Source organism: Heterocephalus glaber, unplaced genomic scaffold, assembly GCF_053883595.1.
Source record: "Heterocephalus glaber isolate CG9 unplaced genomic scaffold, H.glaber_assembly_v1.0 deba00000347, whole genome shotgun sequence".
In the NCBI taxonomy this organism is placed as follows: Eukaryota; Metazoa; Chordata; class Mammalia; order Rodentia; family Bathyergidae; genus Heterocephalus; species Heterocephalus glaber.
Window position 1 is genome coordinate 12,939,148 of NW_028258143.1, and position 21,889 is coordinate 12,961,036.

The 21,889-nt window shown below is 42.4% G+C and overlaps 1 protein-coding gene across 19 annotated transcripts in view; it reads right to left on the bottom strand.

Annotated features, from left to right (window-relative positions):
* The window catches only part of Mgat5 (alpha-1,6-mannosylglycoprotein 6-beta-N-acetylglucosaminyltransferase), a 337,418-nt gene that overhangs the window by 203,948 nt on the left and 111,581 nt on the right, over nt 1-21,889 (bottom strand). For 16 of the 19 annotated variants that reach the window (XM_087195795.1, XM_021236883.2, XM_087195773.1 and 13 more), the window contains one exon: nt 5,085-5,461. In XM_087195795.1, coding sequence (XP_087051921.1) covers nt 5,085-5,325 — 241 coding nt within the window. In that variant the 5' untranslated portion in view covers nt 5,326-5,461. Of the gene's footprint in view, nt 1-5,084; nt 5,462-5,543; nt 5,815-6,411; nt 6,433-21,889 lie in introns of those variants that run through there. The other 3 variants (XM_087195799.1, XM_087195786.1, XM_004836101.4) reach the window with 3 other exon arrangements.

Sequence of the window (21,889 nt, forward strand, 5' to 3'; positions counted from 1 at the left end):
TCAGCACGGCAATAAGTAAGTGTGTTTGAGGGTGCAGTTTGAGAACTTGGTCTCTAAAACGTTCACCATCACTGATCTAGAGTATGAAACATGGGGAACCTGGACACGGGCAGAAGGTAAGAAAGAGCAGGCCACAGCACCTGGAAGGCAAGGAGAAGCCGGGCACTCAGCCAGCAGAATCCAGGGTGGGAGTAGCTGAGCATCTATAGTTGTGTTAGCCTAGGCTTGTGACCTTCCCAAGAAAAAAGGTCCTAGGGCTCAAAGAGGCAAGTATGTGAGACATATCAGGGTGAGTGAGGTGTGGATGACGGACTCCCAGGGGAATCTCACCTGGCCTCAGGTTTCCTTTACTATCCCTTGGGAATAGAAGAGGACCAGGCCTGCCCTGTTAAATTAGAGGTGATCTCTAGGGATCACAATTTGGGTTGGGACATTGAAGACAGAGATCAATTCACCTCAGAAATAAGAACGCCATTGATGGGGCGAGTGGCACCATTCTTGACACAATTCCTACAATGTCACTGATGGGCATGGTGCCTGCCATGCTGGCCAGGGAGAGCCTGGTGATGCTGACCTGCTGAGAGCTCTGGCCTTCCATGTGGTTGGGAGGCAAAAGTCAACACAGCCTCTCCAGATGGACAGAGAAACACACAGAAATCCCTTCTGCACCCAAGAATGAATGGTCTGACTGTTGCTCCAGCATGTTGCCTAATTGGGAACCTTCCAGGCAGCACTTTTGAATTCCCAGTCCCAGAAGAATTCCGAAGTCTCCAAAACAAGGAACAGTGGTGGTAGTGGCAAGATACTCTTTCAAAGTTTCCTCTACAGATGCTTGTTGACTTACTGTGGGGTTTGATCCAGATATACCCACCGAAGTTGAAAACATCCTAACTCAGAAATGCATTTAATACACCTAAGCTACTGAATGGCTCAGCTTCACCTACCTCAAATTGTTCAAAAGACTTGTATTAATCTACAGCTAGGCAAAATCATCTGATGAAGGCTATTTTATAATAAAGTGTAGAATACCTCATTAGTTTTCTCAATACTGCACTTAAAGTGAAAAGCATATACTTCTGCAACATCATAAAGTAGAACAATTGTAAACTGGGGGCCACGTGTATTATTCTTTGAGCACTTTTCAATTAACAGCCCACAGCAAGTACATCTAAACATCTAAAAGGTAGCACCTCATTCAAGCTCCAGTCCTTGGTGAGAGAGGAACTGACACCCTATAAATAGTCAGGAGCGAGGATGGTGACAATGCCTATAATCCCAGCACTCTGGGTGTCCTGAAGTAGGAAGACTGCAAATTCAAGCCCAGCCTGGGTGACTTAGTAAGACCCTGGCTCAAAATAAAAAACAAAGTCGGGGTTATACCTCACTGTGAAGGCCCTGAGTTCAAACCAAATACCACCACCAAAAAAAAAAAGTGTGTGCCTTTAGAGGCCCTGGCCATGCAGATAGGATGTGGATCCAAAACTTACACACACACACGTACCACTCCAATTCTTACCCTGTCACTAAGGAGCAGTATTTCCACAGGATAAAGAAATGCTGTATTTGGTATTTGGATGTCCAACTCACAAAGATAAAGGAGACTTGGAACACTAAGGAAAAACTGATAGGTAGAAAGACACACTGAGAAACTAAGTCAAGAAATGAAAAATGTTTTTGGTAAAGGACAAGATAGTAAGTACATTAGGTTTTGCAGTCTCCATGACCAATTGGTTTTTGTTTTTACCAAAAAAAAAAAAAAAGCTATCAAGGAAGATTCTGCCCAAAGGCCATAGTTGGCTGACTCTAGCTTAGATCGCTGGAATCCCAAGAAATTGTTGGGTTAGTTAGGAGCATGAGCAGATAGTATGAAGAATGCCCTATGGTGATGGCTGAATGATGGATTCAGAATGTTTTAGATGTCTTGTGAAACAAATACTGGCATTGTGTTTCTCTGTTATTGCATGTGCTGTAAACAAATGAGAGCAGCTGTTTTCCAGTGAAACTTTATTTACACAAATAAACAGCATAGAGCACACTTTGCTGAACTCTACTGCTTAGGAATATCAAGCCAGGGATTTTAATCAATCAGCAATCATCTAAAAATCAGCAATGATAACTCTTCAAACACCTGTCACAGACACTGGAGATTCATTTATAGCAGGGTGAGTGCTTCTGATTATACCAACATGGGGATGGGACAAAGAGATTTCTTTGGTGTGTGGGGGGGATGCCACTTAACAAGATCAAACCAGACATGGATTGCAGCTATGCAAGATCTACTCTTTACTCTTTCAGGGCAGACATTTGGACAGTACACTGCATATGGGCTGTCTGTGGCAGAAGAGAGGACTGCAAACCAAAGTCCCATGCAGCCTCATCACTGCTCTGCAGCCCAGCTACGCCACTGAGGATCCTGCATCTTATCTGACATTAACTGTCAGACCTGCCTGTCTGTTGATGTTACTGACACTGACGGACATCATGGAAGCACGTGTCATCAGACTGGCTTGCCAGTTTCCCAGGACCAGCCTTGGACTACACCGATCTCTCGAAAAATCTCTCTTGCTCAAGCCAAGTCACTGGTGATAAAACTGGGAACTAGGAAGAAGGCCAGACTGTCAAATTTGAAATGATAAAAACTAATTATCTGCTTTAGAAGATCCTTAAGAAGATGGTGTTAGTGTTTCTTGTTGCTTTTCTTAATGCAATGTTTCTCCAAGGTGGTGGTGGTGGGGTATCCTCTCCTGTGTGGAGCTATTTTGGATTGTCAAAGCTAGGGAAGTGCTTCTGGCACTTAGTGCTGCAATCTCATCATGCATGAACAATCTCCCAAGACAAAGACTTATCTAGCCCCAAAATGTCAAATATTATTAGGTGAGAAACTCTGTCTCTGTGGGATCTCACCACATGACGATCCCAAATAACTCAGACACATATCCACAGTCCAATTAAATCCTAGAAACCCAGCACCAAAGACCACATTGACACATCAAGTTGATGTTATGAAAGACAATGCCAGCAGTATGAGTTAAGACTTGCTGATGAAGCCTGTTTGTTGTATCTGAGAAAAAAAAGAAAGATGAATTGATGTACTACAGGTCATCTATAAAGGAAACAAGGTGGAATAAATAATTCCCGTGGTTTCTTTGAGAGGCAAAGTCCCTTGGCTACAAGCCTGCAAAGTGGTTGAAATTCTAACAGGCTACTCTGGGGTTTTGGGTTACTATTTTACAAAATAATCTCTCTGGGAGTCTGAAAAGCTAAAATTAGATCTTTGTCCTTTAGAATGTAAAGGAAGTCTTCTCTCTGAGATGTTCAGCAGTATACAAGAAATAAAAAGAGCCAAAACAACTAGCAAAAATGAGAGTCTTTAAATGGGCCACTCATGTGGTTTCTTCCTGTCCATGGAGAAGGGTGGACTGAAATAAACAGAAGGGAATTACTACTGAGCTAGTCTTTTTCCCCTCCAAAGGTATTACAAGGAATACACAGAACCAGAAACTTTAACACAGCATCCGTCACCTGTTACATCATGAATGCTGGCAATACTAATGTTGAGAGTCTGCTTTACTCTTTTTTTCCCCCTCTCTTGGTGGTTATTTCTACTCTGGAAATGTTACAGAAGATGTAAGTCAATGAGTAATTTTTAAAGGCACCCTCTGAAAAACTATCTTCGTTTTTTCACCACGTGAGCTCTCAAAATGGAGTCTGTTTTAATCTATCACATCAAAACAGGAGGCATTTTATCTCTGAATATTCAAAGTCAATGCTTATAAATGCTGACAAATTTCAAAGGAAAATATTAAAAGCAGACAGCATGATCATTCAAATAGTAAGCAGTGAAAAGTAATGTCTATAAGGTCCTTCAGAAGAAGACATCATCTAATAAACAGCTATTATACAGCCAGGTGGTGACCTATCCCTATAAATCCCATCTACGTGGGAGGCTAAGGCAAGAAGATCATAAGTTTGAGCCCTGTCTGTGCAACTTGGTGACACCTGGTCTCAAAATAAAAAGGAGGGGGCGGACATGTAGCTCAGTACCAAAGCTCTGGATCCAATTTGAATAACAATGGGTCGCCCTGTACACATCAAGTCTACTCTGGATATAGCTGGGACATGGATTCTCTAAAATACATTATGATCCATATTTCATTTGCAATTTTTGTTTTATTTTGTTTCATACAGTATTTGTGAATATACATGTATAAACTATCAGAAAGACACACTGAAATGTTAACTGCGGATATTGCCTAGAGTAATAGAGTTATGTGTGAATTTTTTCTTCCTTTTTTGTCTATAGTTTCCAACTTTTTCTATATTAAGCCTAAATTTTGCTAAAAGAAAAGATATATTCCATATGTATATTTTTGTTTTACTCGACATCATTTCAAAACAGATTTAGGGCACATAAAAATAAGCAACAAGTACAAAAAGGTTTCTTTCAAAGTGAGAGCAACCGGAGACGAGAGCAGTCAAATCTCAAGAAGCCAAAGTTCAAAACTACCAGCTGGCATATATGCTCTGATGCCCTCTGCCCAGGCTGAAGGGGTCTAAACTTACTAATCACCATAAAAACATTTCCTCCCACTTCCTCACTCACCCCTCCCCAGGCCTAATTAAGTTTTATTTAGGTAAAGATGAGAATGTTTTCCAGCGTTTCCTGAATACACTCACAAATGAGGCCACGTAGTTAAAAATGTGTTGAGGGAGGAAGAGGCAGCTGCAGATACAACCCAGAAAGCACTAACCAACCTGATCATCATACCTGGGGCAGTGTATGTATGTACAAGATCTCAGAATCCCACACAGGACACTGGTTTACCTTTCCAAAAGTGTCCCTTTGTGTGCAATTCATTGCCCATGAAGGCAGGGGTAAGGGACACTTAATCCAGGGCAAGGCCAAGCCTGGGAGCCCCCAGGGTTCTTTCAAAGCCAAGGCTAAGTCACATTCAATGAAAAGGTAGCCCCAGGGCCAGGGATTTAGCTCAGTGGCTTCGCTGCCTGTGCAGGCACAAGGACCCAAGTTCGATCCCTGGTACCAAAAAAAAGAAACGGTAGCCCCATGTAAAGGCAGCACTTACCATAAGCTGTCATGACACCAGCATATGGCCCATCCACTACATTCCTGTTTTCTTCTGCCAATGCCTTGATGTACCTTTTGCTGAGGTCCAGGATCTGCTCCCGCAACATGGAGCTGCTTTCAGGCTGAGTTCGCTGCTGGATGGTAAAATGCAGAAGCATCATCCCCCAAATGAAGCCAAAAGTCACCAGGAAAAAGCCCAGCTTCTGAGAAGACAACTTCCAGGGAGTAAAGAGAGCCATTGCTCTCCAGCAACTTCACCTGCCCTTGCCTCTCAACGCCTAGAAGGTAAACTCAAATTCATGGTGTAGGCTGCATCTGCGCAAGTCTCACTCAGGCTCCTGTGTCAGCTGATTTCCTTCCTTTGCTTCCATTATGCTGCAAAGAAGAAGGGAGAAAGTTAGGAAAGTGCTCAGTTGTGGCAAAATTCAGCAAAATAAACTAGAGGCCGTGATTTTACCCGAATAACTCTACATCAAATATCAACTTCCTTTTTTTTCCCTTAATTTCTGGTTCAGACTCCCAGGTTATGAATCAGGATCTGTACGCTGAGAGAGGAAATCTGGCCAGGTGACAAGAAGCTGTACAAACACGGGGCGGGGGGGCAGTGTGTGACTGAGTGTATTAACAGGTGTAGTGCGGCTGTTCCCATCTGGACCAAGTTCAAAACAGGAAGCTTGTTTTGCAAAGTAGGGAGGAGATGGAAGGATATTTCACTGCATGTCAGCAAAAACCCAAGTGGAGGGTGGAGTCACATCACCACCAACGAGCCCTTCTTGCTTCTGTAACTTGAGCTTGAGTCATTATTATGTGCCTGGGGCAAGGACTGGAGCCTGCAGCTGCAGAGGTGAGCAAGAAAGTGGATGCTCCCTCAGGGGCAGGTGACAAGGAAGGGGGAGAAGTCCCCCAAATCCTAATTACACATAGCCAGCTTTCATCATCAGTGTTCAGAAATGGGATGACTCTCTAAGGAGCCACCAGGTAGCCTCCCCCAGTGCACCAGCACAGAGAAATGCTAAGGTTATAACCAAAGGTCTTTCTGTTTTGTTTTGTTTTGTTTTTGGTGCTGGGGATTGAACCCAGCCCCGGAGTATGCTAAACACACACTGCACCCTTGAGGTTCACCCCCAGCCTCTCGTTCTAGCTATCTCTAGCAAAAGCTGCCCCTTTCTGCCCACTTGCACACTGAAGAATCACAGGAAATATGAAGCACCTAGCTGTCTGCTTTTCTGTGGTTCTCACTTTCACTCCCACCATGAGGCAAAATGAAAAGTCAAAATGCACGAAATCCCACAGCCTGGGTCCATGTGACCAGTGTGTACAATTACCTGCCCCTCCAGCCAGAATCCTGGGCCCAGGATCCAACCAGCTGGCAACAGTGCCACTTGAGGGAGAGAGGCTGAGCGGTGATATCTTGCCAGGGTCTAACTCAGTTTATTTCAGAGTGTCCATGTTTTAATTCAAAAGTTGCTTTGCCAGCAGCCTAAGAGGAAAGGGGTCAGACTCTTGCAGCAATTAGCGTTCAAGAGAGCAGTGTGGCAGAGATCTCTCATGGTCAGCATTCCGCTGCCTTTCCCTCACCTATATAACAAAGCAATCAGCAGCTGGTACCTCTACTAATAATAACAGTAAATGTTAAACTATGTTCAAGATACTCTGATAAATGCTCTTTTATACCTTAGCTCACCAACTCCCCCAAAAGTTTTAAGTATTAATATTATTATCCCCATTTTAAGAGGAAAAAAAATGATGAGAAAATAAAAATACAGGGAGATTTACTTGACAAAAGTCATTCAGCTATGTAGCAGAGGTCTGACAATCTCGGGATGGCTTAGAGGTCAGTAAACCACATCCAACTTCCCCTCATCGTTCCACTTCCCCACCAGCCTGTCTGTAAGGCCAAGAATGCTCCGCACATCCTCAAAGGAAAGCAACTAAGAACATGTAATGAAGATACTATATAGTCCACAACAGCTAAAATATTTACCATCTGGTCCCCTGCAGAAAAGGTTTGCCAACCTCTCAATTTTAAACCAGTGGCTGTCCAGATGTGGTCCCTAACTCAGCAACATCAGCACCATCACTCCTATAGGCCCCACCCAAGACCTACTGAGGCAGGCTTGGAGGTGGGATGGGCACCTGTGCATTAAGGAGCCCTCCAGGTGATTCTGATGCATACTCGGTCCTGAGCCCCTGATCCAGACAGCTGGGCCCCAAGTTCACACATCTATTCTCATACACTGCCACCACAATGTCAACATGATTACGCTCAATCTGTGTCTTGCATTGCTATATAACATGAGCTCCTCTGCTCCACCGCATCCTACACACCTGACAGTGTCTACTCATCTCCATAAACCCTGAGCATCTTTCAGGCAGCTCTCCATCTTCACTTAACCTGCTCCTCTCACTGGGCTGGCTCACTCCTCCACACTACACACACAATCCAAACCCAGCCTGTTCTCCAAGCCCCACCTCCAGAGCCATCTGCTTCAGAGCATATCACCCACTATTCTATCCTACAGTGCTCCCTTCCTGGTCTGAATTCTTGAAACACATGTCTGTCTACCTTAGATTGTTTACCAGTCCAAATGGGGACTTACAGATTCCATTCTAATAAACCTCAGATTAAGGTGAAAACAATGTAAGTGCAAAATGCATTTAATACACCTAACCTATCTAACATCACAGCTTAGCATAGGCTACCTAAAATATGCTCAGAACACTTCCACCAGCCTACAGTTAGGCCAAATTATCTAACACAAAGCCTAATTTATAATAATGTATTGACTGACTCATGTAATTTACTGAATACTGCACTGAAAGTGAAAAGCAGTTGTATAGGTGTGCTTTCACACCATCTTCAAGTTGGAAAATGTCAAGCTGAACAGTCCTAAGTCAGGAACCATCTCTCTGTAACTTCTAAGAGAAAGACACTGACCCCAGGGGCACAATAAAGCATTGACTAAATAAGGCCACTATGGCACTTTATTCTGCCTTCTGAATACTGGGCAATGTTAACAGAAAATTCCCCCTTTCCCTGCTTCACGTGCTCCCCAAGTACACACAGACCATACACTCAGGGCCCCCAGGCTCTGGGGACTGAACATGAGCAAGATGGAGTTCCTGGTGTGGGGTGCTGGTACCGTGAAAGCTGTCTCTCTAACTGGGTGTTGTCCGCACTTCCTCAGGAAGTGGCTGCACTTCCTCTCTCACAGCCCACACACATTTGTCATTCCAGGCTGAAGGGATTTTCCCCAGAGCAAGTAAATGAGGTGCTACACCAAGAAAGACAATCTTCTGCTGATTTTCTTCAACTAGTTTAAGTTAGAACTCCAAATGCTGACAGGAGTTACTTTCAGACAGGAAGTCCTAATTCACCGCCTCAGTGAACCTTAACAAAGAGGCACAATTTAAGCCCCAAAAAGACCAAGGGCTGGAACCAAACAAGGGCTTTTTAGAAGGTAGAAGGCTTCTAAACCTTCACCTTGGGGAAGTCATAGTCACCTGGACTATGGGCAAAGAGACAGCCAAGAAACAGCCTAGATGAAATTATTCTAGCTCAGAGAGTACAAATTTGCAGTGAAAATCCTTAGCCATAAGTAGTTCAGAGCACTTAAGGGACCCAATTTAAAGGGACTATAGAGCTTCCAGGAATGTTCTTTCCTCTAGTGGAATGTAGAGTATAAAATAACAGAATCAGCACATGGGCAGCACACAAAGAGAACCACGTTAGAATTCCTTTCTACAATTTCTATTAAGACACAATTTAAGACTTTTCAAAAGCATTATTCAGGAGATGCCCGTCTCCCACAGTAACAGGAGGATAATGAAGAAGAGCCAAGATGGCCATCCTCACAGAATCTTAGTCTCATAAAAGGACTTAATGGTAATCATCTGTAATGGACATGATGAACGAAGAGGCCTCACACCAACAGTCATCAAAAAATGGTCATTCAGGCTAAGAAGCTTGAAGCAGCCAGGTCCTCGAGCTAAGCAAGTCCACAGATACAAAAGAGACTACACAGTGTATCTTGGAAGACCTTGTTGCCAGCCATAGTAATGGCAGCCCAGGGGCATGACTTCGCCCACCCACCTCAAGGCAGAAGGTTGCACCCAGTCTGTCTGCAGTACTAACCAACCCAATATGCATGCCCTTGAGACTCTACATCTTGAAAGAGTAGCATTCACTTCCTTCCCACTCACTACTCCACAAAGTAAAATCTGACTTCTACCTTTCTAAACATGATCAAAGATGTTGGGCAAGGAAACCAGTCACTTCACTTTTTTTTTTAAACCCCCCCCCCCGCAAAAAAAAACCTTACCTAAAGAGATATTTAACATCATTAGTTATTAAAGGAAGTAGAAGTTAAAAACAATAATATACTGCTTAAAACCCTTGAAGATGGCAATAGTCAAACAAAAACAGAGGATGTGGAAAAACTGGAACCGTCGTGTAATACTGGTGGGAATGTAAAGTGGGACATCTACTGCTAAAAACAATTGCAGTTGTTCAAGTATTTAAAGAGGGAACTACTATATGACCTACACAATTCTGCTCCCAGGAATTTTTTCAAGAAAAATGAACACATATGTCACAAAAACTTGTACACAAATTTCACGGCAGCATTATCATAATAGAAAAAGAGAATCCAAATGTTCATCAACAGATAAATGGAGAAACAAAACTGGTATATGCATACAATGGAGTCTGTCTTACTTTTCTTGTTGCTGAGACAAAATACCTGACACTCAAAGTTAAAGGAAGAAAGGTTTATTTTGCCTCAGTTTGTAAAGGTTTCAGTTCATAGGGTTCCAAGGCAGGGTGGTAGGGCAGAGGAGAAACAGTTCATGGCAGGCAGAAAGCAGCAAGGCAGCAAGCTTCAAAGTAGCAAAGCAGCAAGCAACAACAGCAGCCCTCTTTCTGTCCTTTATACAGTGGACTCTCAAGTTACGACTGGCCTGACATACAAACAACTCAAGTTAATTAGGTTAATGGAAGATTCATCTGCCTCTTGTTGGCCTCTAGTGTGTACCCAGATAATCATCCAGATCTCAGCTGTATTGATTTACAACCAACTTGAGTTACAACCAGCCCTCGGGAAACAATTGAGTTTGTAAGTCAAGGGTCCACTGTATTCTATCCAGGCTACATGCCCCTAGGGCAGCTGGCACTCACACCCAAGGTGGGCCTTCCATTATCCACACCCAGAACTATGCCAAACCAATCAGTGTAATCACACACTCTTGATCCCAGCACACACACTAGATCTAGCCACCTCTGAAAAGCCATACCTAATGAGACTTTGTGGAGACATCTAGACCCAAGCCATAAGATAGTCTTATTTGGCCGTTATAGGAATGAAGAACTGATTATGCTACAACATGGATAGCCCTTGAGAACAGTAGGTTGAGTTTAAAAAAAAAAAGACAGTAACTGAAGACCATGTAAGGTATGATTACATTTGTATGAAATATCTAGAACAGGTAAATCTACGGAGCCAGAAATTATACCAGTAGTTTCTTAGGAAGGGTTAGGGAGGGTGGAGAATAAGGAAATTGGGAGGTGATATCTAAGGTATGCAGGTTTCTTTCGGGGGAAATAAAATGTTCTAAAATTGTGAAAACAGATACTTAATTCTGCAGATATACTAAAAGCCACTGAGTTGTGCACATTGAGAGAACAGTATATGTGAATCATATCTCAATAAGGCTGTTAGGACAAAGGCAAGCCCACATCTAAAGCTGATAGGAAGAAAACCAAGGTAATAGGCCTCCCAGGCTGACAGCAGCCTTTTCTCTTATTCCCCACTGCAAAGCCAAGATAAGGCTATGCCATCACTAAGGGCCAGTCTCAGGCCTAGAAATAGGTGGAAATCCACTAGACATGGTGGCTTTTTAAAAAAGTGGTACTGAGGATTAAATCCAGGGCATGGCAGATCTTATAACCTCTAGATCAACCTCAGAAGCCTCCCTTCCAATGGCTCCTGGCCCTCTTCTCTGGCAGATGCCAATTTCTCAAGTCACGTAAAAACATTCTGAATGACAACCCAGTTCCAAGGCAGTAAGAAAAGACTGATGAAGCAGGTCTTTCAAGTCTAACAGCTGATGAGGCCCCATGTCTTCCACCATGCCCTACTTCTTAAGAGAATGAATGAAGGTGGAGATCCCCTTTCCTTTAAAAGTAATGACAGCCCCAACTACAGAGATCTGGTCTTGTTCATTAGCTCCACAGGACAATACTATTACAACTGACAGTGGACCATGCTGCTCTTAGTTACAGCGTAGCTCTTTTGTCCTCACCAGTCTTTAAATGGTGGCAGTGGGACCTACCAGTGTCTCCACCCTGTGTAGTGACATTCAGGAAACCCTAAGTCAGCTGTGCTCACCCATATTACCTTGCCAAATCCCACCCCTACCTCCAATCTCACAACTCAACCCTACAGCTTACAAAAAGCCTCCAGGACTCCCCAGACTGCAAAGGCTCATCCTCTTTGGAATGCCTACAAGCAGTTCCTGATCCTCCTGAAGAGCTTCTTGCCCAATGCTCTATGGGATAGTCCTGTTTCATCTCTCCTATGGGCTCTGTGAGCTTCACAAAGAAATACTAGGGATGGTTATGTCTGCCACACCGTGAATGGTCACTGAACCACTTGCCGGGGCTAAGGTGGTAGAAATGAGATGTGAATACAGTATACAGGTGAGCAATGACTACCACCACCCCAAGACCTCCTTGTGAACCACGAAGAACCCAGGCACTCTGGGACCACATTCTGTACCTCATGTGTCAGAAGATTTTACCCTAAGATCTTTTCCTACTGTGGTGAAAAAATTATTTTGCCTTTGAACAGATGGGGTTAAACTAAAGTGAACAGGTATTGAAAGAAGAAAACAGGGGAGAAAAGCTCCAGGAAAAAAATTCCTGGGGCAGAGTACTGAGACTATGGGAATAAAAGGATGTCCAAGACAAGGAGGGAGGGAAACAAGCAGGGGAACCTTCCATGGAGACTGCTGGCTTCATCACTGTTATGCTAAGATGATCCCAGGAAAGGACAGCAGGAAGGATGGTGAGGAGGAGATGAAAATAGCCCGCAACAACTGTTACCTGGAAATCTTTGATCACCAGCTTATTCTGTCCATTGGCATTATGGGATCACAGGCAAAACTGTTACCTCAGTTTCTGAATAAATATAGGGAAAGTTCTACAACTACAGAACCTACAACTGAATGATTAGGGTTGGGTGATCTGAGTTACTGCTTTTCAACTATGTTCCAAAGGACTTTCAGGGTTCCCAGAGGTAGATGTCCCAGAGATCTGACAAATGATACTTTTGTATTGTTTATTTTTTTTGTTTAAAATGTTTCTCAAAAATTTGTTAAAATGAGTTTTACATGGCAAATCTTAGGACAATGGACACAATCAGTATACACATTAATTTATACTGTAAAGACCAAGAACAAAATTTCCTTGGCCAACTGTATATATGGATTTTTGAACTTTGAATTTCTATGTTATTGGTTGGGAAGTTAATACCCAGTGATGGTCTTGTTTGCTCTTTCTTTCCTCCCCTCCTTCCTTCCTTCATTCCCTCCCTCTCTCCCTTCTTCTTTCCCTCTTTTCTTTAGTTTGTTCATTCGTTCAGTCTCTTTCCTTTGCCATTTTGAGGATTGAACCCAGAGCCCTATTCATGCTAGATAAGTGCTCTATGACTAAGCTATATCCCTAGCCCTTGTTTGCTTGTTTTCTTTTCAAAATTCATGCCCACATATCCATTAATATAAAATTATATAAAATAATACCCTAATTTAACGCTAGGTGAGGGGTGGTAATACATGGTGAGTTTTAGAAGCGTCTTGCCTGACTCCAATAACATAAAAAAGTCACAGTCATCTCTTGGGATGTTAATGACCCAACTTTGAAACAATTCTACTTTTTCAAGCCTCTGTATCAGTTTACATTAAGAGCTTTAAGGAAGGCTTGGTAAACTACTTCTAAAAACAGTCATTTGCATTCATAATCAGGTGAATCTGGGTTTCTGGGCCAAAACATGGGACAGAAATCAACTGGGTGCTAACCTGATTGACCTAACAGGAAATGTGATAAATGCACCAAAGACCTTTATACAGACTGGGGAACTAAAATGGATTTTACCGAGGATAACAATGGACGAATGCTCCACATACAGAGGAAGACACTGAGGTCCAGAAAATGACATTTTCCAGTGAGAGTCAACATTCAAACCATTACTTAAGTTTCGTCACCTAAGACTAATGGTCTCTGCCAAACCCAGCTGAGTCTATCAAACACTTGCTGAAACACAGAAGGAGACCTACTGATATGAAACACAATCTGGAATGATATTAAGTCCAATGATATTAAGGAGCTAGGAGTCTAATGCCACATTCCACCAACCTCAAGGGGCTGGGAGAATCAACACATGATAGAAAAATACACGTTCACAGAATTACTGGAATAAGGAAGACAGATGGGCTGGGGAGTGAGGGGTGGGAAGAAGTTTTTGCTTCGAATATGGTTGTCTTGTTATTTAAAGGAGAAGCGGAGGAGAGCAGGACAAGCAAAGCAGCTTTATCCTTCAAATATATCTAAATTGCTGGGAAGACGCTCTGAAGTTGTCCACCTCCCTGCATGGCCTGGGCATATGAGCCTAGTGCCATCAACCTGAACTCAACAAGAAGGCTCACCTCACAGCTGCCCTGGGTCTCAAGTGTGCACCCTTGACAGCTGTGATAGTGCTCTGCTCTCCTCCAGCACTAGGGAGCAAACTAGCTCAGGGACAGACAGAGAAGTTGCCCAGAAGGGGTATGGACAGAGATCCTTACTTCCACTTTCATGACTCTGGCCCTTTTCTTTAAAAACAGGAAAAGCCCATTCCAAATGAAAACAGCCTTTAGGGCTGGTTATGCTGGTCTTCTGTTGAGTCATAAACAGTAAGGTGCTAGCTCAAACAGCACACCTTGGGCTCATCCAGGGAAGCTCTTTTCACGGCAGGGTTTTTTAAAAGCCTGTGCATCCTCCCTTGCACTTGAGATGATCAAAACAAGATAGTCCCGTGCCACAGTTTTCATTCGCTGTGCCACATTTATGCTCTTACTTCGGGCAGGGAAAGGAAAACCTCTAGCCCCACCATCTGAGGCAGAACATTCACCCTACAGTTACACTGTCCAGTAAGTGAAGTTCAGGGCTCCATTGCTGGCATCAGTAGAAAAATAAAATTTTAACACTATAACAGGGTTAATGAATCCAGATGGAGGACAGGCCTTCCTTCTTGCCTCTTGCTCTAGCCTTCCCCTTTCCCACCTCTGCTGTGTTCTGCCATTCATTTATAGCTATCTCCACTAGAGGGCATGGAGAGGAAGGGAAAATATTGGAAATTAACCTCTGATGATTTGAATGACTTCACCTCTTAGTTGTGCACATACTAGCAGTTGCACGAAAAAGAAAGAGGACAAGAGTGAGCAGGAAGCTGTCGCTGCAGACTAGATAAGAGCACCCTATGCTCTGTTTCATTCACCAAGCCCACAGGCGATTACAATTGATAGACTTTCCCATCAACCCAAAATGAAACTGCAGCAACCCAAAGAATTATAAAAATGTCTATTTCACCAAAGAAAAAAAGCATGGGTTTGAGAAATGAAATAAATTTCTTTAATACAGGGTTTCTCAGTCATGGCAATATTGATGCATGGAGCCAGATAATTTTTTATCCTGGGTATTGTTGGATGTTCCCCTGGCCTCCAGCCACTAGATGGCATTAGTGTGTTCCCAGAGCCCTCCACAACTGGATAGTTGTGACAGTAGAAAATGTTTCCCTATGGTGCCAAGTGTTCCCCAAGGGATAAAACCACCCTGTTGAGAGGCACTGCCTCAAATAATCAAGAGGGCTGCCTTAACTAATCTTCCTCACCCTAGGAAGATGCTCAGGTCATCCGGATGTTACACTACAGGGCAAGAGAGCAGAAGACTGAGGTGAACTCTGGAGACCATCTTGGGCCCTGATGTCAGGCAGGCTCCAGGGCCTGTGCTACAGATGTAGAGGCCACAGTGGGAAGAGAGAAGGCTGATTTCCCAAAGCTGCCCCAGGCGTCTGACATAGGCCCTCAATTTCCTACACGTTCTTCAGTGCCATCATTGTGGAGGCACCAGCTGGGAGATTTGCTCCTAGGCTGGTGGTGTTGCCATTTACTAATTGGTTTATGGCATTGGAGCTAGGCTCTACAAAGATCCTAGTCCATAAATCAACAGGCATAGGAAGGGAGGCCATGAGAGGATGCAGTCTGGAGATGTTTCATCAGGCAGTCATTTTAAAAAGGCAGGACTGTCATCTGGCTGCCAGCCCAGGAAACAAGGAACTGGCATTACATATGAGAGGTCAGTAATGACTCTCAGAGAAGGAAAACAGAAGAGTGTGGGTAAAGATTACACACCATGTAAATTTGTTAGCTAGGTGGTCCTCAATGTTGAATGAAAATGCTCAAAAGGTTTGTTTCCACTCAGCCAAAGGACAGTAAAGCCACAAAGGAATGTTACGGTAATTATAAAACTCACCCTTTTCCCTGAGGATTGGCTTTTGGCAACTTCCTACACCTAGAAAACGCCCATGAATGACCATAGGTCCAAATGGTCCCAGAAACAGTCCCCAAAATAATCACAAATCATCAAATTTATTTCTGAAACATGGCCAATGCTCTAAAGAGAAAACTCATTATTCAAGGGCTCTCTTAGCCCTTGGCTCAACAACCCCACCCCAGACTTCTTCTTCACACTGAATTGGGGAGGGACAAAGACTGGGTGCTAGCCCACACCAAAAGGACTCAAATTACCCTGTCTGCAAAAATGGGACAGTCTTCTAAAACTTAATTTGATAAAGACCACCAAATTAAAATTTTTAATTGCTAATGTGGAACAAGGTGACACACACAGGCATAATTTGAAGTGGCCACTAACAGGCACATCAGATTTAAACCTTAGAATTCCTGATTACTTCTCAAATAAGGACAGCCATTCCATGTGAAGCACACAGAATTTCCTTAGGGAAGAATTTCCTTAGGGAAGAATTTCATGGTCAGGTGGTGTTAATAATTTCACTTACTCCTTAATTTACAAGCCAAAGTCAACTCTCCCAAACCTGGTGACTATCTTGGGTCAGCCTAGTCTGGTCCTCAGATGACACAAATGCTCAATTAGCCTGAAATAAAGGGAAGCACTTCAGAGCAGAGCTTCCCCACCCTCAGAGCTAAGGTTCTACTAAGCTAGGGTCTTTGGACCCTGATTCACTTAGGATTCGAATGGGCTGCTGTATAAAAAGTAGAGATGTCCAGCTCTCATGCCCAGACATGCTGATTTACTTAGTCTGAGGTGTGGTCCAAGCTGAGATATTTTCATGGTTAAGCTGCTTAAGTGATTTTAATATGCAGTCAGGTATAAGAACTATTAAAAGACATTCCTTTTCTCAGCCCTATGGGCCCTAAATAGTGGAACCCAAATGTGGTCTATTCCAATGACAACCTTTCTTCTACCCACAAACATAGGTTCACTGGCTTTAAGGTGAAAGGGAATCTAGCTTTCTCTTTAAAGAATCACAAGCTGAATTCCTGTAGTCCCAACTACTTAAGAGGCTGAGGCAGGAGTACTGCTTGAGCCCAGGAGTTCAAGGCCAGCCTGAGAAACACAAGCAACCACGTCTCTACAAACTTGTCTGCTCAGGAGATGGCCTGCCAAGGCGCCAGCTTTTCAGGAACAGGTGGTCAGTGCAGAGCCCAATTAGATCACTCCAGGGCTCTGCAAGAACCTGTGGAGAATAAAACTGGGCTGATAGGGCTTTCATTAATTTTTTCTGGGCAGTGGGCTGTAAAGTGAGAAATGATTTGAGTCTAACTTAGTGCCCTCAATATCTACCAATGTTTCTTGTAATCAGCACCTTCATAACCATGCTATTCAAACTCTGGGCTGTGACTTGTTAGAAATACACACAGGCTCAAACCCAGACCAAATGAATTAATTGACATTTATACCACAATCACAAGGTTATTTGTCTGAGCCTTGAAGTATGAGAAGCATTGCTCCTTACCTCATACAGAAAAGTAAAAAGGAAGGCAGATACTAACTGCAAGTGGGAGGCGGGGGGGTGACAGAGAACATGGCACATTTCTTTTTATAACAAGAGTATCAGTTAATGGTGTAACCTTTGAATAAGGTGGGTACATGTCTAACTGACATCCAGCTGAGAGATGAGACTCATACACAGAAAGCATGGTATTACCGTGATGAACTAGGTTTGTACACAGGACAAATGGCCTGCTTTCTAATTGCTGTCAGACACAAAAAGTTTTGATTCATTAGCCTAAAATCAAATACATAGCTTGGATACATGTCTTCCAAAGTTTAGCTCTAAGCAAATAACTCCCAAAAGGAAAAAACATTATGCAGCTACTCAACATACACTTTGCATATCTCAAAGTTAGACATTACAAGGGTTTTAAAGTTTTTGTTGTTATTTTATAATTGCTGAACTATTCACTTTAGAACATCTGGTTATAACCACAAACACTTCCCCAACTGACTTCAAGATGGAACAGCCTTCAAATGAGGCAAGCATCTTCACCAGGCACTTTAATTTTGCATAAGAGGATGTTAACCAGTAGTGAAAGTTTCTGGAAAAGGCTCTAATACCAATATATTCTAGGGCATCTCATCATGACTTCATGACCACTGAGAAACTTTAGAAGTTTTGCTGAAAGGGCCAGGGATTTAGCGCAGTGGCACTGTGCCTGCCGTGCAAGCAACAAGGTCCTGAGCTCAATTCCTGGTACCAAAGAAAAAAAATGTTTTGCTGAAAGAAACTGTACTTAAAAGATGATTTAAGGGATACACAATATATTGTTCTAGACCCGCTTTGGCCAAACTTTTGGGACAAATGAATGAGCTACTGTCATAATAATAGTCTCTTTCTCCTCTTCTCTCTCTTCTTTTCCCTTCTCCTCCCCCCCTCCTCTGTTTTTCTCTCTCTCCCCTACATGTACAGATAGCCACACAACTATATCCTTCAGGAACTTTTTAATCATTTCCTAATTTTTACACATATATGACAGAACACTGAAGTAAAATCTTAATTCATTTTTGAAACAAAATATTAAAGTTTATCGAGTTCACTCATTTTCATACCAACTCTGCTAACATTCCACATGATTAATGATCAATTACCTTTTGCCTATTAACTCTGTAATATACAGCATTTATTTTAATTATGTAAGAAAAGTATGATTTGTCCATTAAAAATCAGTTCCAAACTTACATTCCTATTAGTATGCATTTCATGTGAAGACTAAATGCATATGTAAAACCAGATAGCAATCTAATTACTGGCCCTGACATCAAAACTAGACAAGAAACTGCCCAATGTTTGGATTTCTTGTATCTGGATTTCAAAACAAACCAAATGTTTTATAAAGGGAAAACTCTATTTCCTCTGGATATATCTCCACACAGAGTATTTGCTCTCTTTCCAGGAAGAAACCAGAGAGAAGCCCCAGGCCCACACCTTCTTTGGTGCATTCACAGCTGTTGGGGGAGAAGGACATCTCCTCGGCTCAGGGGGACTGTTGGAAACACTCCCTCTCTGGTACTGCTTTCATGGGTTCAATCAGCGGGGTGTCCCTCCCTACCCATAGAGCCATTCCCTGGGTGCCTAGCCACCTAGGTGGGTATATGAGACACAACTGGGGTGAATCAGGAAGTCTTGCATCTGTGCCACGTCCTCCAACTCTTCTATATACTAATAAAACTGGAACTGTATTTATTTTTAGATGATGGAGATTAAATCTAAGGCCTTCAACATGCAGCATTATATTTTAATCTTTATCGAGTTGTTCCAATGTCCTCCACAACCCAGAAGTAGGGAGAGTGTGGTTACCTGGCATCTCCAAAACCCCATGTTTACTTTTTTCTATTTTGCTTCTAAATACCAGAATAAGACATTTGATTTCCTGTACCTATTTAAAGGCACCATTCTACAAATAAAACATTGCAGGTGTATGAATCTTTAGTAGATAAAAAGATAAAATGACCAACAATCATACTATTTTTTCTTTAGAAATACTGAATATTTTTAAATACTCTAAGGTACCCCAAAAGAATTTTGATCAAATGAATGCAACCCCAGTACCAAAAAAAAGTTCCAATAAGGATATAAATATTTTTCATTATAACACAACACAACACAACACACTGTGGTGAAAAGTCTCATGGATTCCTAGGGCAGAACACACTCCCGAAAGCCACTAACTGCCCAATCCACGCTCTTGATAAATGCTAGTAGGCTTTTGGATTCTCTAGCTTAAGGGGGATGGAGGATCAAATGATAACTACGTATTTTATTCACTTACCTTTAAAAACAGACATGGTAAAGGGTGTTTCACTGCCATTTAGAGTGAAAGTACTGGGTATCCTCCAAACTCCCTACTGGGTGAGAAACTGGGTGAGAACAGTGCTTTCTTCCAAACCCTTCAATTGGGCCTGCTCCCACCCTGCACTGCCTTAAAAGATAACGTGCGGCTGTTTGCATAGAAAGTTACTTGGAATTGTGTGTCTTGAAAATAGCCTCTGGTGTTTGTGTGTGTATGTGGGTTCTGTCTGAGATCAGATAAACTCTGGAAGCTTCCTTTGGCTACCTGCCCGTGACCATGTACCTAGGTTGCCTGGGCAGGCTGTGTGGAATCCTCCTCTTAGGTGAGATGGCGAAAAGCTGAAGGTTCCTGAACTCCACTTGCTGTGTATGGGCCACATCTGTACTTGAGAGATGTCGGACCTTCTACACCACTGCGTTTCTTGTGGTCGTGCTGTTACTGGTATAAAGTTAAGTGCCTTCGATGCTAAAGGCTCAGAAATTTTTCTTAAACTGGTTTCATGTCCTATGCAAGTGTTTTCTACAACCTGCATAACCAGTACTTTGTAAAACTTGTTTACGCTTCAATTGTACATAGTGTTTTTTAAAGAAATATGTAGTATTTTTATTTAGGTACCTCCAAACTTGAATTCGTCTGTGTGAAGCATTGTAAAACGATACATTTCTCTTTCGAGTACCATTACAGTTGTACAGAGGTTTTCACTGGTTCTATTTTTCTACTGTTACTGATAAGCATGTAACACTGACTTTATCCTACGTATAGCTGGCATTTCAAATAAACGGCTTGTATAGAAAAAAAAAAAAAGTCTTCGAGCCCATGTATTTTTATTTAATATAGAAGGCAATAATAATAGCAGCCAGGTGAAAGTGATGATTGAGTATACTTGTGAACATGTTGATGGTTTCACTTGTTACACTCGATGTAACCAGGAGCACCCAGAGAAGAACGTTTCCTTCATGTCAGTTTCAAGAATATTCCTCTGGACATCTGTCTGGATTTCACTGGATCGTCACAGAAAACACCTAACAGACAGTTGCCTCTTCAAGAAAGCTGCTAGGAAAAGCTTAGAACCAAAAGCACAATCCAGGAAGTAAACCGGAGTCTGGTAGCTGATATTTGGTATATAATCTTCATTCCTGGCACTCACTTTCCTATCCTTATTTTCTCCATGCCTTGATTTTTATTTTCTTACTTGATTTTAAATGTCTTCCTGTATTGTATGTTTAAATCCTTTGGGGTATGAGTAAGTAAACAAATTATATGAGTAAGTAAACAAATTGGACCAAGGCATCTGTGGTAGCCAGAACAAGGGCTCCTGAATCCATTCAGAGCCTCATCCCCAGAACCTGATTCAGTATATGACACTATGGTATTTGGATATCAAAACTCATGTTGGAAAAAAGAAAACTCATGTTGAGATTTGACTGCTAAATGCTGGTGTTGGGCCTTGGGAACACTGCCTTTATGAATGGATTAAGATCTCTATCAAGAACCTGGATTAGTTGTCACAGGAATGGATTGGTTCTCACAGTGGGGTTGATATAAACCATCTGGTCCCTTCAAACCCTACTCCCTTTTTCATATGCACTTGCTGACTAGTCTCACACATTCTTCTACAATGTGATGCCGCCCACCATGTTGATACACAGCCCTTGATAGATACAAGCTGCCTGATTTGCAACTTTCCAAACTCCAGATCCATCAGCTAAATAAATAAGCCTCTTTCTCTGTTACCCAGTCTCAAGTATTCTGTTACAGCAACGGAAAACAGACTACATCATATGACCTGAAGTACGTGGCAGCAGCTGAAATTAAGGGTGCTGATCAGCTGACCTTAAAATAAGATAATCCTAATGTATCCTGGTGGGCTCAATGTCATCACAAAGTCCTTAAAAACAGAAGAGAGAGACAGAGGGTAGGTCAGAGGAATAAAGCAGTGTTTCTTCAAAGAGCTCTGAAGACTACTATATTCACTAAGTGGTTTTCACGGGTCAAGGACACTGATTTAACAAGTTATTTGGTTGCCCCAGAAACCTTGGTTCTATTCAGATAAAGAAATTCAGAAGAATGAGAGACACCTTGATAAGAGTGACAGCACCAGAAACTAACTCTGAATACTGAGTGATAAAGCCCAAGATACATGGAAGAGAAAAGGACAATAGTGTACAACAATTTGGCATCAGGGCAAACACACTTAAGCTGGTCTGTCTGGGGCATCACTCTATAGTGAGAGACCAAATTGGACATTAACAGCCATGACATCATGCCTCGTGCCATTCACAAAATGGAATGTAATACTATCTGTGGGCTATTTCCAGAAAATGCACAGAATTAAACTCCTAATTGACAGTGATAAAGGAAGCATTATTTGGGAGCAGACAA